This window comes from Triturus cristatus, chromosome 11, assembly GCF_964204655.1.
Source record: "Triturus cristatus chromosome 11, aTriCri1.1, whole genome shotgun sequence".
In the NCBI taxonomy this organism is placed as follows: domain Eukaryota; kingdom Metazoa; phylum Chordata; class Amphibia; order Caudata; family Salamandridae; genus Triturus; species Triturus cristatus.
In genome coordinates this window covers 848867190-848886460 of record NC_140594.1, presented here as the reverse complement: position 1 = coordinate 848886460, position 19271 = coordinate 848867190, and the positions used below count along the sequence as shown (strand labels likewise).

The following is a 19271-nucleotide window of genomic DNA, read 5'->3' as shown; positions in this document are numbered from 1 at the left end:
TTTTGAAATAGCTAAATATTATTTAAAAATCATTACAGTTATTAAGTCGACTTTCATCACTTGATTCTGAATACTAACCCAGGGCTGGATCTAGGAGCCAGACCTGGAATTCCAAAAGTAATCTGAAAAGTAATTTATTACAAATAACCTGAATTTACCATTGAGCTCAATGCCTTGTTATGTTTAGGAAATAGGATTGTTTATTGCAACCAACTGTGACTGTTTACAAAAATTTATTGCTTAAGGCAAAAGTATTTATATTCAACCTCTCATTCTGAGAAAGTATATTTTTATCCCCTTTGTGGTTCTAAAAATAAAACAAGCATATATTTTATATATATAAACCATTGGCCTAGAGTTCAGTTATTGAGTGTGTGAAACCATTTGCTGACTGAGTTTATACAATAAATGCTTTACACTGTCCTCTGGTACTGCCTTACTGCTCGACCAAGCTACCACTTTTGAGAGTAAGGTCATACCTAACTTTGACCTCTATCAGCCTCTGGGGGACTGTGGACTCTGTACACCCTGTACCTATTAGGGAACAGTATATACAGAGCCACTTTCTCACATAGCTAAGTCGACTTTTATCACTTGTTTCTAAGAACTGTCCCAGGACTGAATCTAGGATCCAGTCCTGGAGTTACATAAGTAATCTATTGCAAATAACTTAAAACTTCCATTGAGCTCAATGCATTATTGTGTTTGGAATTGTGTTGCCTATTGCAACAACCTGTAACCAGTATTTACAAAAAAAGTCAATTGCATATTGCAAAAGTATTTACCTAAAGTATCTCATTCTGAGAAAGTATTGAATATGCTACTTACCAGTATGCATCTGTTCTTGGCATGTAGGGCTGCTGACATTCATATCTGTGCATAGATCGCCGCCTAGTGTTGGGTCCGGATGTTTGCACGTTGTTGTCCTGGAAGAGTCTTCGAAGTATCCTGAGATAGGTGACTCCTCCCCTGGACCACAGTGCGCATGGGCATCCTCTCCATCCTCAGATTGTTTTTCGCCATTGTGGCAGTGATGGAGTAGATACAGAAAGTGATGACCATGCTTACAGTAATTCTGAGAGCTGCAGCTGCCACAGGCGCCGGGGAGGAGGGTGGGCGATATGAATGTCAGCAGCCCTACATGCCAAGAACAGATGCATACTGGTAAGTAGCATATGCAGTTCGAGGCATGTGGGCTGCTGAATTCATATCTGTGCATAGAATATATAGCAGTACCCTCTATTAGCGGCGGCCACCAGTGCCAGCTGCAGCGGTCTGAAAAAGAGTTTTGAGAACAGCCTGTCCTACAGCTGCCTGCTGTTTTGATTGCACATCTACACAATAGTGTTTTGTAAATGTATGTGTAGTGGACCAGGTGGCTGCTCTACATATATCATGCAAAGGAATGTTTCCCAGGAAAGCCATGGAGGCCCCTAACTTACGTGTTGAGTGGGCTCGTGGGGGAATCGTTAATGTGCGTTTAGCTTTTTGATAGCATATTTGAATACATTTAACGATCCATCTGGCTATACCTGCTTTGGAGATGGCGTTACCTTTGTGGTGTGGGGCAAAGGCAACGAAAAGTTGTTTTGTTTTCCTGAAGACTTTAGTCCTGTCTATATAGTACCTGAGGGCTCTCTTTACATCCAGTGTATGGAGTGCTCTTTCTGCGACAGTTTGTGGGTTTTGAAAGAAAACAGGCAGTTCAATAGTTTGATTCATGTGGAACTGCGATATCACCTTGGGCATGAATTTGGGGTTGGTACGTAGTACGACCCTGTTGGCGTGAACCTTTATGAATGGCTCTTGAACGGTTAGTGCCTGGAGTTCACTAACTCTCCTCAAAGAAGTGATCGCTACTAGGAAAGCTACTTTCCAGGTGAGGAATTGAATCTCGCATGAGTGTAGAGGTTCGAAGGGTGGACCCATCAGGCGTGTGAGGACCAAGTTGAGGTTCCACATTGGAGCTGGTGGGTGGCTTGGAGGAATTACTCGTTTGAGTCCTTCCAAGAATGCCTTGATGGCAGGCACTCTGAATAAAGAGAGGTGCTGCCTGTTCTGGAGATAGGCTGATATTGCGGTCAAATGGACACGTATTGAGGTGTATGCCAGATTGCATCGGTATAGGTGTAAGAGGTAACAAATAATGTTTTGGATGGATGCGTCTAGCGGGTTAATGTCATTATTATTGCAATAAATTACGAACCTTTTCCATTTGGCTGCATAGCAAGCTCTGGTAGTGGGTCTTCTAGCTTCCTTAATGATGTCCATACAGTCAGGTGGCAGGTTCAGGTAGCCAAAAACTCTAGGACTTCAGGAGCCAGATTGCCAGGTTCAGCTGTTGCGGATCTGGGTGCTGAATCTCTCCATGGTTCTGCGTCAAATGCGCGGGTTTGATCCGCAGCCTTTGATGCGGCACCACGGAAAGTTCGAGAAAGGTGGTGTACCATGGTTGGCGTGCCCATGTTGGAGCAACCAGGACGAGTGTTAGTGAGTGTTGTCTGAGTTTGCGTGCTACCAGCGGTATCAATGGTGCTGGGGGAAAAGCATACGCAAATCTGCCGGACCAGTTCATCCATATCGCATTGCCCTGCGACTGCGGATGTGGGAACCTGGCGGCAAAGTTTTGGCATTTTGCGTTTTCGCTTGTGGCGAATAGGTCTATCTCTGGATGACCCCACTGCTGGAAGTACGGTTGGAGTACTGACGGATGTAGCTCCCACTCGTGCATCTGGTGGCTGTGTCTGCTGAGCAGATCCGCCATCTGGTTGTCCTTGCCTGGGAGGTGTTCCGCCATGAGGAATATGTTCCTCTGAATGGCCCACTTCCACATGCTCTGAGCCAGATGAGACAACTGTGGAGAGTGTGTTCCTCCCTGCTTTTGTATGTAGTACATGGCGGTCATGTTGTCCGTCCGGATCAACACGACTTTGTTGCACAAGTGTACTTTGAATGCTTTCATTGCTAGGAAGATTGCCGTCAGTTCTAGAAGGTTGATGTGCATCTTCTTTTGTTGTATTGTCCATAGTCCCTGCACTGTGTAATTGAGTACATGAGCTCCCCATCCCTGGAGAGACGCGTCCGCTGTCAGTATTATTTGTGGAACAGGCTCTTGGAACGGTCGGCCCTTGCAAAGGTTTTGTGGATTCCACCAATGCAGAGAGTTGTATGCCCGACCGCTCACCAACACTAGGTCTTTTAGTTGCCCGTGAGCCTGATTCCATTGACGTGCTAAGCACTCCTGAAGCGGGCGCATATGTAGTCTCGCGTGTGGGACTATGAAGATGCAGGAGGCCATCATGCCTATCAACTGCATGAACACTCGCGCAGGAAGGGAGTGTTGGGGTTTGAACTTGGAAATCAGCATTTGCATGCTGTTGATCCTCACTAAATTTGGCTGAGCTGTGGCTGCCAGAGTGTCTATGGTCGCACCTAGGTACTGTTGTACGTGTGCGGGTTGGAGATGTGATTTTGGGTAATTTAGTGAGAACCCCAGACTGTGAAGAAGGTGAATGGTGCGGGACATGTGGCTGGCACATTGCTGGGCTGACTTTGCCTGAACAAGCCAGTCGTCCAGGTAAGGGTAGACGTGAATGTGTTGCCTCCGTAGATGTGCAGCCACAGTAGCTAGGCACTTTGTGAAAACTCTGGGTGCTGTTGTCACGCCGAAGGGAAGAAACTTGAATTGGTAGTGCTGCCCTTGAACAGTGAACCTGAGATATTTTCTGTGTGAGGGGTGAATGGGTATGTGGAAATACGCATCTTTGAGGTCTAGCGTGGCCAGGAAGTCTCCCTGTTTGAGCAGCGGGAGGACTTGTTGTAGGGTGAGCATGTGGAAATGCTCTGAGAGAATGTAGCGGTTGAGGGGTCTCGGGTCTAGTATAGGTCTGAGTGACCCGTCCTTTTTTGGTATTAAGAAGTACAGGGAGTACACCCCCGTGCCTTGCTTGTGGACGGGTACGACTTCTATTGCGCCTTTTTCCAGCATAGTTAGCACTTCCTGCTGTAATAGCGCTAAGTGCTCTGAGGACATAGGACGGTGTTTTGGCGGTATGGTGGGTGGAGTGGAGGTTAATTCTAGGCAGTAACCGTGTTTGATAATATCTTTGACCCACTTGTCCGTGGTGATGGTGTTCCACGTGGACAGGAACCTTTGTAGCCTTCCCCCGACAGGTGTTATGTGGTCGGGAGGAAGGGAGAGGGCGTCACTGTTTGTTCTTGGGGGAGGACCTGGTATTGCCGTATCCGCGTCCTCTGCCCTTTGTGCTGGAGCCACGATACCCGCCCCGGGTGTTTTTATCGTAGGTACTTTGTGTGTTGCCCTTGTTGTAGGTTTGCTGTGACCCCTGTCCTCTGCCTGCTCCTCTATTTCCGGGGCGACGAAAGGAGCCACTCCGAAAGGTCTGCGTTTGGAGAGCCCCCATGGACTTTGCAGTGTCTGTGTCCTTTTTTATTTTTTCTAGGGTGGTGTCAACTTCTGGCCCGAATAAGTAGTCGGGGTTGACCGGCTGATTGAGGATGTTAATTTGAACCTCAGGTTTGAATCCGGAGATTCGTAACCAGGCGTGTCGTCGTAGCATGACGCTGGTGTTTATTGCTCTGGCAGCTGTATCTGCGGCATCCAGTGCACACTTAATGGATGCGTTTGTGAGGAGTTGTCCCTCTCTGATGAGGATCTCTGCTCCCTCTTTGTATTGGTCAGGGAGATGTTGGAGTAGGGTTTGTAATGTGTCATAGTGTGCGCGATCGTAGCGAGCTAGGAGCGCCTGGGTATTGGCAATACGCCATAGGTTAGCTGCCTGGGCTGCAACCAGTTTGCCGGAGGTCTCTAGCACCTTGGACTCTTTGTCCGGGGGAGGAGCATCCCCAGTTGTCTGCGAGTGCGCCCGTTTGCGAGCATTTGCGACTACGATGGAATCCAGAGGCAACTGGCCTCTAATGTACGTAGGGTCCCCAGGCGCCGACCTATGTTTCTTGTCGATCCTGGGGTTTATTACTCTTGCCCTGGTGGGTTCTTTGAAAATGTCCTTTGCTGGTTTGAGGACACCTTTCAACATGGGTAGAGTTTTGATATTCCTTTCGGAGGATGCGAAGGTATCCATTAGAAAATCGTCCTCGATTGTGTCAGAGTGGAGTTGCACACCATGATTTGCCGCAGCACGTTCAATTAGGGCGTTGAATGCGGCAGTGTCCTCTGTGGGAGACGTTTTTGCGCCATATAGCTGCGTGTCCTGTGTATCCATAGGTGCACCTGTGTCTACAGGGTCATCCCAAGCCTGGTCAGCGTCCTGTTGGCCTTCAGGGTCCATCTCTCTGGGGTAGGGGACATCGTCACCCATATAGTCCTCCAAAACGTCGGTTTCGGAGTGTGTAGGAGAGAAGGACTGTGGATCTGGGTAGGAGGTATGGAGACGTTCGTAAAGAACTGGTTCCGAATCCGCTGGCAGCTTTTTCTTTAGCGGGATCCGGTAGGAGTCCAAAGCGTGTTCGGAAGATATTCTCCGCTTGTGGAGCATAATTCTGCCGGTGTCGGCATCGATGATGTGGGACGGTGACGTCTCCGTAGGAGAGCGTTCGGCAGGTGTGATCCTAGTTTGGGTGACACGTGTTCTTATTTCAAACATTTTGGGCGCCGTGGATGGCGGCAGGCCAAAAGTGATATGGGGTGGTGCTGGAGAAGCTTTTTGAGCTTTTTTCGGCTCGAGGCCCGACGTGTCCTGGAGGGCTGCCTTTTCCTTGATGCGTTGCAAGGACGCTGCAACTTGTCGCACCTGGAGCGCCGACGGTTCTTTGGCGCCGAGCGGTTCCGTAGAGGCAGGCGTGTGCTTCTTCGGGGCCACGGGGTCATCGAGTCGAGGAGAGGTAGTAGCCGTCGACGGCGTCGATGATTGGGTCTTAGGTGCTGCTTTCGAAGAGGTGTGCGGCGCAGCGGCCATTTTGACCTTCGTGGCCGGAGCCGATTGTTTCGGTGCCGGGTGCCGAGACGGTTTGGCGGTACCGATGGCCTTTTTCCGTGTGTCGGCGCCGACGTCGGCTGCTGCGAGTTCGGCACCGAAGTCCCATTTGGTGCGGTCGGTGCCGACGGGTTTTGCTGGCGTCGAAGGTGTAGTGGGCTTCGATCCGACCAGTGTCACTTTCAGTTTCGGTTTCTGTGGAACCGACACGACTTTTGGTTTCGGTTTCGAGGAAGGGAAACCAGTCGTTTTAGGTACTAATGGCTGTCGCTGAATGTCCGAGGCCGGGCCCGAGGGCGGGGCCGAAGAACTGCGGGATAGATCTTGGGTAAGGCCCGAAGGCGATCCCTCGACCGGAGCCATAGACTGACGCACTGGGATATCCTCCGTCTGTACGGGTAGGCCTTGCTCGTCACCGGAGCTACTTTCTTCGGCCCCTAAGGCCTCATCGTAGTCTCCTACCTCGGTGTCGTCTTCATCCCTGTGAAAGAGTTGTTCTTCGATGTCTTCCGATCCGGAATCGTGTTCGGAAGCGGGGCTGGAGGGTAGATTCTCCACGCCTTCCACATCTTCGTCCTCGGCGCTGAAGATGTTGGTCGGGGCCGGTGCCGCTTGCTGCGCTTCAAGTCTCGCTGCTCGTCGATTCCGGAGAGTCTTTTTGGATCGGAATCGGGACAGGCCATACATGTGGATTCGTCGTGATCCGGTGAAAGGCATTTGTTGCACACCGGGTGGACGTCGACATGGGGATATTTCGCATTGCAGACAGGACACCGCTTGAATGGTGTCCTCGATTCCATCGTCGATGGTGTCGATGGTCGATGTGAAAAAGTTGTTTTTGAAGCTAGTAAACTAACAAGTAACTGTCGATACTGATCGGGAACAGTACCGACGCGAACTAAAGGCCTTTTGGCCTAAATAAAAGTTTTTCCTAACTTGAGTCAAGATAAGCACATCCGAACCCAATGGCGGAAAAAAACAATCTGAGGATGGAGAGGATGCCCATGCGCACTGTGGTCCAGGGGAGGAGTCACCTATCTCAGGATACTTCGAAGACTCTTCCAGGACAACAACGTGCAAACATCCGGACCCAACACTAGGCGGCGATCTATGCACAGATATGAATTCAGCAGCCCACATGCCTCGAACATTTTAATACCTATTGTTGGTTCTAAAATAAAACAACCATATATTTTTTATAAACCATTGGCCTTGAGTTCAGTTATTGAGTGTGTGAAACCATTTGCTGACCGAGTATGTACAACAAATGCTTTACACTGTCCTCCGATATTGCCTTACTGCTCGACCAAGCTACCACTTTAGAGAGTAAGGTTATATCCAACTTTAACCTCTGCCAAACCTCTGGGGACTGTGGACTCTGTACACACTGTACCTCTTTGGGAACAGAATATACAGAGCCACTTTCTCACAGTTTTGAAGGCCTGTGAGAACCAAACACGTGGCCTGAAAAGACTGGGGAGTCTGTTGGCCTTGGTGGCTGGCCGGGAATGGGCCAGTAGCCAGCGAAGGGGTGAAAAGCAGGAAGGGGTTGGAATGAGGCCATGGAAAGACAAAGACCTAGCAGTGGCTTGGCTATGCTTAAATCGCTCCAATGCTAAATCTGCCTTGTCGCCAAAGAGGCGAGTGCCAATGAAGGGCATGTCCATAAGAGATGTTTGGACATTCCCCAAAAGGCCAGTGGTCCTAAGCCAGGCATGGCATCGGAGTGTCACTGACGACCAAATCCCTCTGCCAAGCAAGTTGGCCGTATCCAGTCCACAGTGTATGTTAAACTTTGCTGCATGTTGGCCATCGATAACAGCCTGTGACCGTATGGGTTGGCCCTCCTCTGAGACCATGGGCAACACTTCTGCAACTGAAACACAAACCGTGAAGGGCGTATCGGTCCAAAAGGCAAGCGGTGTTCACCGACCGCAGAGCAAGGCTGGCAGAAGAGATCATCATCTTGCCAAAGGTGTTCGGTCCCTTTGATTAGCTATTCGGTGCTGTGGTAGAGAATGCGCCTGGGCTGACTTTGGATGTGGAAGCCTAGACAGCCAGACTCTACAGGATGAGGTGCTGGGAGAGGAAAGCTGGAAGCCGGGCGGTGGGGGCAGGCAATGGTATGTGCACAAATGCTCATGTGCAGGGCTTGACCCAGGCCATGAGCAGGACATGTGTGAAGAGGGGTTCTGCGGCAGTCCTCACAAGTCTTGGAGTCATGGTCCGGCTCAAAGCACCAAAGACAAACCAGATAGCGGTCCATCACAGACATTTGTCTGCGACAGGAACCACAGGAGTTAAAACCCAGTGGCTTTATACACACACTGGGAGACAGTCTCATAACGGCTTCGACAAAACACTGAAAAAAAGTGTCCAAAAAGTGGACAGATCGGTCTCTCAGAATCTGCGCTAATGGTGCCAAAAGAAAATAACTTTACAGTGGTGCCTTTATTGGCACTGCACATGTCACTTTCTCCGTGGATGACCCCCGAGCCAATTGAAGCTACCTACCAGAGTTGAGAGGTACTACTCAAAAAACGTCAGGATCCAGTCTGACCCCTGGGGAATATTCCAAGGTAAAGAATCTGCGGCTAGAATTCTCTATCAAATAAGGTCGTCAATGATGGTCTTCTTGTTCCTGAGGGGGCTCTAAAATCATCTCGGTCATTAATGTGCATGGTATTTTTTTTAAAGGAAAACGGAGGGATGCTTGATAAAGAGCTCAGTGAGGAAGCTGTGAACGACTTAGCCTCTGACAAATGGGTCATAAATAAATCTGTTGATGGAGAAGGCTTCCTTGTTTGCATGGATGGCTTAGTTATAGACTCTGGGTGGCATACCTATGCCATAGGCAGTAGATTGTAGGCAGCGCATAAAGGGATGTGTGCCATGTCGACTCTTCACTTTGCTCTACACCAAAACACATAGCCTGCATTGGCAGTGTGTGTTGAGGTATAGGGCCGCTAAGAGAGGCACATTATGTGCTGTTGTCCTTAGGGGCCTTACCTGGTCACAGTGCCCTTGATACCTTTTACAAGGGACTTGCATGTGGCCAGAGAGTTGCCAATTGGGTGTACAATAGTGCAGTTTTAGGGAAAAAACATAGGCCCTGGGTACCTGGTTGGCAGGAACCCAGGTCACACTTAGTCAAAGAGCATCAACATCAGGCAAAAAGTGGGGGGCAACCATGCAAAAGGGGTGCTTTCCTACAGTCATTGACTAGAGGAGTGCTTTGCTGACTTGCTGTGCAGACAGAAACAAAGAGGGAAAGAGGCTAGAAACCCCTACCGTATTAAATGTATGTATTTAATGATGTGGTGAAGAACATTTTCCAAGGCATTGATAACCTGGGATAACCTTGAACATGTGAATCCTTGAAAGATCCGTTCCAATGCAGGAGTACTGTGCCAGAAATGGGCCACATCATAGAGAGATATTACTCCTTCCCTGGAAATTCTACTGTATTGCCACCCGTACACTTACTTAGTGGCTACAACACAAGTTTTCCCGACTATGGACTTTTGCACAGCTCTATCCTCCACTACCACTGGATGAAACACTGTACAATGCTGTGAAGCATTATATTTATGGATTTCCCAAGAAATCAATAAAGACATTTTTTTTTAAAAGGATGTTAAGTAGGAACAGATTCAATTGTACTACAGCAAACAGACTAGATTTATAAAATGTCCAAAAAAGTACAAATAGCCCATACCTGTGTCTGTCTTCCAGTAACTGGTGCTCTATTCTTCCTTCTCCTTTAGGCTGAGACGACAACAGAGCATCTACTTTCATCACCAAGTCACTTACGCTATGAAAGACGAGAAAAGTAAATTGAGAGGACATTTGTCATCACAGTTCCATCCGTACACCAATATTGCAATGTATTCTTGATTAGGACTATTTAGAGATCAGTACAATTGTCCTGCACTATCAAAAAGAATAATACGTTTTTCAATCCAGTGTGCACAGCCTAACCAACTAGTCTACTGAATACAATGCAATAATTTTCAGACAAGTCACTTCCATTACCATGAAAGGAAATAAGGCTGTTCAGCCATTTTTACTTAACATAAAGGAAATCATGAATTTTTGACGTACTATTTATTCTCCAGGACCTGCAATATTCTATTGTGAAGTTTGTTCACAGGCTGTGCAATTTTAATTAAAGGATTAAACCTGCTGTTTCTCAGTGTTCACAGCGACCCTTACCCAATGTGCTTTAACTTACCGATCTTCCTCCACACCCAGCTGCTGAATCTGTTCTTTGATTTTCTTTCCAGATGTTTTCAAGATGAGACTCTCCAAAAGATGGAAGTCATCCTGGTTAAAAATTTCGCCATCTTCCAAGGGGCCAATAATCTAAGGAGTAACACGACAAAATGGATTTTAGTGCCTCCTACCTCTATGACTTTCTCATGCATTAAGTGACCCAGTAACCTCAATTTGAACAGAATCTATAAAAACACAAAAAGGCTGTTGTCAAACAACAATCAAAGTAACAAGACAACTGTCATATTTCCCAAAAATCAGCAGTTTATATCTCAGCATTCACCTGTGCTGGAACAACAGCTGATCTTCTGAACCATGATCAGTCTCAGATATTTTCTATGAAAACTAATGAAAAAATTCCTTAGCTTTGGTAACTATTTTTGGTGGATACAAACTTTTCCCATTAATTTCTCACTTTGTGAATATTCTTTTCAGGCTTTAAACTGGTCTGGAAATTATTTCACTAGCAATGTTGCTCCTGTGTCACCTGGTGACACCACATGGCTCCTGCCACAATTCTGCTTGTGGATGTGATGTCAACAGATCGCATTAGGGGCAAAACTGCATGCATATGTAAGTTCATGGTATTAATCTTCCCCATCTTCGCATGTGGAGAGGAACAGAGCAACACCAGAGACAAACAGAGAACATTAAATGTGAGCATCCCATGGGCTCTTATTAATCCCTGCATTAGGTCTTTGTGGAAGGGATGGGTGAGGAATCTCCTGGAAGATTATAGATCAGACACAAATCTTTTTAAAGAGGTTGAGTATTTTTTTATTTTGATGGATGGATACATCTTCTGACAGCTCATCTCATGAATGAGTCCTAAAGTAGTGAGATTAAGTAATGTGGTTAACCAAGGAAGTAATGCAACATAATTCGGGAAAAGTACCCCTCCCTGTATGCCGTAAATGTGAGACAGTAGTGCTATGCAACGGCATGCAAGTATGACCACGTAGCCGCCCATCAGATTTCAGCAAGTGGGATGCCTCTGGAAAGGGCCACATATGCAGCAACGGCCCTGGTGGAATGAGATTGAATGTCCTCCAGAGGATCACAGCCAGGGCATAGCAGATTTATTGTATTTTATTTTTATTTATCCTCGGAAAAAAAAGAAATGGAATACATAGAATAAATATAAATATTGCACGTACATCTGAAATTCATATAACCTCCTCAGACTGTATACCTCCAATAATTGCCACATATATAATACCAGAGTTTTATACAAAAGCCAGAAACAAAAAAACTGAAAAAATATACACTGGCACGATGATAACAGAACGACCCTGATTTCTCCAAGAAGTAAAAAGCTACCCTAGCTAACAAAAACATAATATGTTAAAAGAGATATCAAGTTAGTTACTGTTCCATCAAACCAATCATGCAAAATCTCCCCAAACGTTTTAAGGGCACTCACCCTTGGGGTGTATAGCTGTTAATTACGCCCGACCCTTTTCATCTTCGCCTGCCACAGATTCAAAGTGGGTACTTAAGAGGACCTCCTTTTTTGCAGTATCAGAGATTTAGCTATCAAAGTAGCAATACAGAAAAATTGTTGTTGACGCACTGTTGGTTGGGTTGATAATGGAGCTGGACCAAATAGAGTGGCAAACAGATCTGGATCAATATTAATTTGTAGTTCATTGCTAAAAAAAAAAAGACACATACCTCCTGCCAAAACTGTTGTAGGGCGGGACATGTTAAGCACAGCTAATATCCTCCCTAGGAGAGTTTTGAGGTTGTTTATAACCCATCAAAAAGGGGCAGATTGGAGGGGGTGGGGTGACCAACAGTCAACAGAGATGGTCGCTTACTGAAGCGGCCCGGAGGCCTGCTGCATTAAGTCCCCAGGAAATCTGGAAATCTGAGCAGCAATCGCGTCGGATGCCTGAGGAAGACTGTAGGAAGCGGCTGACGGGGGGGGGGGGGGTCGCCCACTAGAAGCCAACAAACACCAGCGGCAGGGGCGTGGGGGACGCAGGGACACGGATGCCCAGTGGAGCCATGACCTCTATTGAACTCTGGCTGCCTGGTGCTGCTCCCCCCTCCCATAACTAACCCCGCCGACCCGCGCTTTTACGGGGGGCTTGGGGACGGACCCCCGGTCCCTCCCCCTTCAGTGAGAGAGGGAGAGGTGGCGACGTCATCGAGCCCCACGAAACGGCATTGAGACACGGGGGGTGTAAATCGGGGAGAGATTGACTGGCCCTCCTGCCTGTAGGATAATTGCAGTACGGTCATCATGTCCCTCCGTAGGCCCGTGAGGTGAGCGGGGACCGGGGTGGCAGTAGTGCGACGAGGCATCCTGCAGTGGCCCCCAAAAGGACTGGCTCCTTCAAATTTTCTCCGAGGGGTGCTTCCCCCCCCCTACCTGCACACAGCATCATCAAGGGGTGGCAACCGCGTGGGGGCCAGGGAAGAATGCCCCATATCCAAGTAGTTTGAGATCACGTATGGCTTCCGCTATGCTCCGTGGCTTAGTGACTGCAAACGCAGCACCAGAAGCATGATGACACGTTCGCCCTGACAGCATAGTTCAGCCATTTCTCTCAAATCCCCAGCCCAAATCGGAGTGATTTACATGGGGTGGGGGGGCGCAACTAAATACTAATTCTAATGGGTTGTCACCCTCTGATCACTCACTGGCCTCAGCTGTAGGGAAGACCTTGGTACAAAGGATCACTCAATGTGAAATGGTACGTCCGGTGACCTCTTAGCCCTTTTTAGCTCAAATGAAGCCCACTAAGAGTTGGACATCAACTATGTTGTTGCTTGCGATAGCTGTAATTCAACAGAGCATGCTTGGGATCCAGCCAAAGCAGACATTCATCCTCCTTGCCTGGATGCTGAGGAGGAAAGAAAAAAGGAAGGGTAACAGACTATCTACACTACATGAAAGTGAGAGACCACCTGAGGGAGGAATGGAGGGTTGGTCTTCAAGACAACCATGTCCTTATCGATTTGTAGGTGGGGTGGTGAGCACTTGCCGGTCACGGACTTTACACAGAGAAGTGATGGCTACTGGAAAGGCCGTTTTCAACGTTAACAATTTGATCTCAGACTTCTGCATGGGTTTGAATAGCTACGTCATCTGTTCAGTAAGTGAAGTATTTAAGTTCCACAATGGTGTTGGTGCAGCCCTTAATAGAGTTACCTTTTTTGCTCCCTTCAGAACTCGGTTTACCACTGGTAGGGTGTATAAGCTGTTTCCCACTAGTCCTCTGATGTAGCCCATGGTGGCGGGCAATGAACTTTGAGTTATGCATAAATGAGGCTGCGATCCAGCAGGCGAGTTAGATACATTAGGACTGAGGTGCCCTCTGACCTCTTATCCATGATGCCTTGCTTTGAGCACCAGTGGATATATGTTTTCCAAGGATTTGTGTTTTTGGGAGTTTTATATAGCGCTAACTCGACCAGAAGGTATCAAAGTGCTTTACATGAGAACCAGTTGCGTTACAGACGGACACATTCATTTTGTTAGGCATGGGGAGGTTAAGTGAATTGCCCAGAATCACAGGATATTGAGCGTCCCTGCCAAGACTCGAACCTGGTTACCCAGCTTCGAGGTCGACAGCTCTAGCAGTTAGCTTAACGGTGTAGCACTCGAGTGTGCTTGGTTCGCTGGCATTCTTGAGAAACTCCACTGGTTCGTGTGGGAACCGGAGGTGGCTGATGTCTAGGTACTCAGGAGCCAGGCTACTAGACTGAGGCGGACTGACTCCTGGTGACAGATCTGTCCTCCTTGCATCATGAGTAGGTCCTATGTCGTTGGCAGAGATATCTTTCTTCCACCTGATATTACCACTAGATCTGAGAATCAAGTTTGTATGGCCACTGTGGTTCTGAGTGTTTGAATCTGTCCATTACTATTTATATCAGGGGAAAACAGTAGAACTGAGAGAAATTACCACCGTGACCAGAGACACAGCTGCAGCACCACCTAAAGGACTTAGAATGAGGAGTTATTGATGGGACTAGAGTAGCAGCTATCAGCACTGCCAAGAGGACTTGGAATGAGGAATAACCGATGGGATCAGAGAAGCAGCTAGCAGCACTGCTTAGAGGACTAAGAATGAGGAATTACCAATGGGACCAGAGAAGCAGCTGCCACACTGGCTAGAGGACTAAGAATGCAGAATTACTGACGGGACCAGAGTAGCAGCTAACAGCATTGCCTAAAGGACTTAGAATGAGCACTTACTGACGGGACCAGAGAAGCAGCTTGCAGCAATGCCTAGAGGACTAAGAATGAGGAATTATCACAGGGACCAGATAAGCAGCTGCAGCACTGTGTAGAGGACTTTGTTGAGGACCAAGAATGATGAGAAATTACCACGGGGACTAGAGAAGCAGCTAGCAGCACTGGCTAGAGGAGTAAGAATGAGTAATTACCAATGGGAACAGAGACGCAGCTGTAGCACTGCCTAGAAGACTAAGAAGGGGGAATTACCACTGGGAACAGAGACTCGGCTGCAGCACTGTCTAGAGGACTTAGAATGGAGGAATTACTGACGGACCAAAGAAGCAGCTAGCAGCACTGTTAAGAGACAGAATTATAATTATGGCCTAGAGTAGTTTTATTGCTGCATGAACATATTTTTATAAATGTGTATACTGATCTTTCTAAATATTTACTTATTATTAATGTGATCTTTTTAAAACATTATTGGTAATAAAGCAGAACCGTTAAAAGGGGCTACCTTTAGGCGCGTGGACCGCTTTGCTCTGCTGAGCCTGCTTGCTCTCTGATAGTCTCGGGGACCGTTTGGCTGATCTGGCTGTACACAGGCTGGAAAACTGGACCTGGCAACTTCTATGCAGTCCCAATACCCGGCAGTGATGAGATGGTCAGCTGTGGGGAACCTCGCGCTGGTCTGCCGACTTTGCCGACTGGTTCCTTGGTGCCCAGGGTAGCGTGGATCTGGTTAGTGGCACAGGCTGGTGGGTTGGTTCGGAGGCTGGTTGCGGTGAGGCCTCTGGTGGCTCTCCCACGAGTTGATGGTGCCATAAGCTGTGTCCGCAGATGTGCAGACTGGGGTTGCGGGTCGTTAGGTGACACTCTGCGGCTCCGTTATGCAGGTGGCAATGGTGTCTCACTGCATGGCATGGTCTTGACCATGCAGGGCACTCTGGCAGAAGGGCTGCGAATCCCTAAAACACTGTGGGACTGCAGGAGGTGGTTCGGTCGGTCATGTGCAGTGGTGCGATGCGGCCGGTCACGGCTCCGTACCAGGGGTCGATGCTGCTGGTTGCGGCTCTGTGTAGGATGATTGGTGTGGCCAGTAGTGGTTCCGTGAGGCTGATGAAGCCAGCAGGGGAAAGATAGTGGGTGCCCCAGAAAGTTTGGGATTAGTGGAGCTCACAGGGTAAACGGGGTCGGTCAGCAACCACGTCGATGCCTGACTAGGTGCAGGGTTTAAGCAATGGCCAAATGTGGCCAACAAACCTGGCAGACAAACCTGGCCGATAGGTGTCTCTGAGGCCGAAATGCGGACCATCATTGCCAGTGTCTGCAGCGTTATTGAGATAGCGCGTTGCAGCAACCGTACTGCTGCTCTTTGCAGGCACATGGAGGCTGTCCGATTTCTGCACCAGCTGGCACGGTTGATGGTTGCAGCTGAGCAATATAGTGTTGGACGATGCCATTCAAGGGCCTCTGAAATCAGCAGGCGGTACTGAAGTAATATACAGCACATATTTAAAATGGAGGTGGGCGAGATGCGCCGAGTAGAATAAAAGATAGGCGCAGTCGCCATACTTAAAGAGATACTGCCGCGTGAAGCACTGGAAATATTACAAACAAGTAGTCCCCAAATTAATACAAACACCTATAGTGTAAGGAAACTGTAGCTGTGCAGTGCTCCTGATCGAAAAATGGAATTGATCTATCAGGAGCACCAGCCAATGAGCAACCAGAAAAGAAGAGCCATGCAGGGGTGAACCAATGACCAGTAGCAGGTAGGATTACACTCTGTATAGTGATTACAACAGGTCTTGTAGACCGTGCATGTGTGCTGCCTAGGCTCGACCTAAAAATACGAGAAATAACGTGCAAACGCAATGGAGAGCAGCAGCAGGCAGGGTCAAGCAAGAGGGGGTAAGAAAAAGTACCCCAATCAAGTTGGGAGCAGCAGACAAGCACGGATTAACCTGAACCAATCTATGCTTGGTCCCTGCTGCACAAAAATGACCAAAATTTATGTTTCGCCTGCACTGTCCAATTAAGAAGCTTGTAAAGAAGTGAGACTCTGAAGCACACATATGGTAAGCATGTGTGGGCTTCAAGCCCTTTTTTATATACAATAGTGTCTCGCAAGCAAGACGCACAAGCTAGCCCATGCTCTCGCAAGCTCCATCCTAAACATGTTATCAACAACTATAATAAACAAATAAAGTGTAACTTAACTAGGTGACACGGTCTTAGAAACACAGGAAAGAAAACAGGACGCCCGAGCGTGTCAGCCCCTTCTAATTGGATCATAGGATACGGTCTTCATGTGGCTGCCATATTGGATGGGGCACTTATTTTATTGGATGAACTCTGTGCACAGGAGAAGGAATGCTCACTCTCTCACTAATGCAACAAGGAAGATGGAGGAGGACGGTAATATTAACTAAACAATGTCAAAACAAAAGACAATTACGGTGGACTCACCCGTCCGTTACTAACAACAGCCCTTTGTCCTTTCTTCAGCTTGAGAACATCACGGCAGTACATTGCATGTGACAAAATGAAGTTCACATTTGTGGATTCATAGACTTCCTTGAAAAGACCGACATCCATCCCCTAGAAGCAAAACAAGAGATGATAAAAGGACTTGAGAACGGCATCCCAATAAACTGTGTTTAAAAGCTAAACAGCAATAAAACAAAAAACATGATGGGATATTTATATTTGCTCACACCACATACCTACCTCTCCTATAACTACTCTAATGTTTCCAAGTCACCAATAAAAAGCTACTTGCCTACAAAAATGACCGTCCAATGTGTATCCTGGATGGAAGTGCGTAATTTAATCTCAGTAAATTTCAGAGAAATAACATTTCAGCTAACCTTTTTTGCCAAAAGACATTTCAAGGTAAAGCTGCATTTAGCTATGGATAGCACTGACATTGAATGTTCAATGGAAACTTTTAGGTTACATGAATCCTTTGGAAAAAAGAAAATATTTTCATTATTGACCATTCTATTGACCTACTCCACTCTACCTCTTAACTAACCTGGGATCCTAGCCCAAATCTTAATCTCACACTTACCTCACACATGTCAAATCCGAACCTTGACTCAAACCTACTTCTAAACCTAAAGAAACCTCATCTTTTCCCAAACACAACTCCAATCCGTCCCTCTAATCGTAACCATGATTCTTATGAAAACAAATCCCTAATCTTGACCTTAATGATTACCCTCACACAAACTTCACTACTTACTCAGACAATAAAACAAATTTGTCTCTTGACCATTATCCCCAATTTTAATCCCAACATTAACAATAATAATATTTACCTTGCACCTGGCCCAGACAGTACCATAACCTGCATGTCTTCTCTCACACTAGCATTAACTTGCCCGTGGCCCATTTCTTGGGCCCAGTGTTGTGTTGTGGACACCTGAAGGAGAAGTTTTGGCATTTTGAATCTTCTTTTCTTGCAAAGAGATCCAATCTCTGGTGGTGTGAATCTGGACTTGTGTGTTTCTTCGCCATCTCTGCTTAGCTGATCTGTGAGATAATTCACTACATCTGGCATATTTTCTGACTAAATACGCCACTGTCTCTGCATCTATTCTCAACAGTGAGAGAGAGACTGCCCTCCCTGGTTCTCTAGATAACACACGGTTGTCATGTTTCTGTTAAAAAAAGAGACCCAACCCCCCAAAGAGTATTTTTTGGAAGGCTGCCAATGCCAAGGTGATTGCTTTAAGTTCCAACACACTAATAAGTAAATGATACTCCTTTAAGGTCCAGATTTGCTTATGATGTCTTTGTTGTATGGGTCATCTGAGGTCTTTAGAGAAGTCCACCGTCACAATTAGTTCTGAACATGGGGTGTTATCAACACAACATCCACCCAAGATTCCAGTGTACATGATAATCGAACTGACAGCTCTTCAGGAGAGTCTGCCATGCAGCCTTGCACTAGAAACCACAGCAATGCACAAGACCATCATATCTGAATATGAAAAACCACACTCGTCAGTGACTGCACCTGCTCCTATGTGATAAGCTTTAGCCACCTTGGAGCTCAGAGCTTCTCCAAAGTAATTCCTTTTTTGTTGAGAGGTTTTGGTAAACTGATACTGAACCCAACACTGCAAAGTAATGGTAAGGAGTGCATGGTTTGGTACCAGCACTGATGAAGTATCTTCTCCCTGATGAGTCAGTTATCCCGAAACAGACATACATGAATGGCTACAAGGCGAAATGATGCCACTACAAACCACCAAAAGACAGCTTGTAATAACTGTGAACCTGACTTCATCCTTAAGGCAAGTACAGTACGCTGAAAATCCTTCGAACTCACCAAAAATTTCAGGGCGAGTAAGTTGTGTCTTGGAAGTCAAGGGTCAAGATGAAGTCTTATTCTTGGTATAGTGAAATAACGTTTTGCAAAGTTGTCACTGGGAAATGTAAACTTCAAACTTATCTACTGAGAGTTCAGAGATCCAAAATTAGTCTCAGTTTTGCATCTCCATTGGGAATAGGAAAATGGAGTGAATAAAGACATCTTTCCTTTTGTGAATTAGACTCCAACTGCACTCAATGAAGCAACTTCCTCTATGATGCTAATTAAATGACCAAGATTGGTCTTGATGTTGAGTCATGGGGAGTATTTGATCAAACGCATTACCAATCTATCATAGTCTCTAACATGTATCTGTCAGAGGTTCTTTAACCCCAATAGAGTGAAAAATCTCAGTCTACCGTCGACAAGTATTTGTAGCTGGGAAAAGGCAATGGTAGGTGAAGAACCTCTACCTGGAGGTACTGAGTTTAGGAATGAATATGGCTTTCAACATTCCCTCTGATGT

The 19271-nt window shown here is 46.9% G+C and overlaps 1 protein-coding gene across 5 annotated transcripts in view; it reads right to left on the bottom strand.

Annotated features, from left to right (window-relative positions):
• UGGT1 (UDP-glucose glycoprotein glucosyltransferase 1) overlaps positions 1–19271 on the bottom strand; it is an 827334-nt gene that overhangs the window by 366115 nt on the left and 441948 nt on the right. For all 5 annotated transcript variants that reach the window (XM_085634645.1, XM_085634646.1, XM_085634643.1 and 2 more), the window contains 3 exons: positions 16894–17025; positions 10189–10319; positions 9673–9768 (listed from right to left, as the gene is read on the bottom strand). In XM_085634645.1, the coding sequence (XP_085490771.1) occupies positions 9673–9768; positions 10189–10319; positions 16894–17025 (359 nt within the window). The remainder of the gene's footprint in view (positions 1–9672; positions 9769–10188; positions 10320–16893; positions 17026–19271) is intronic.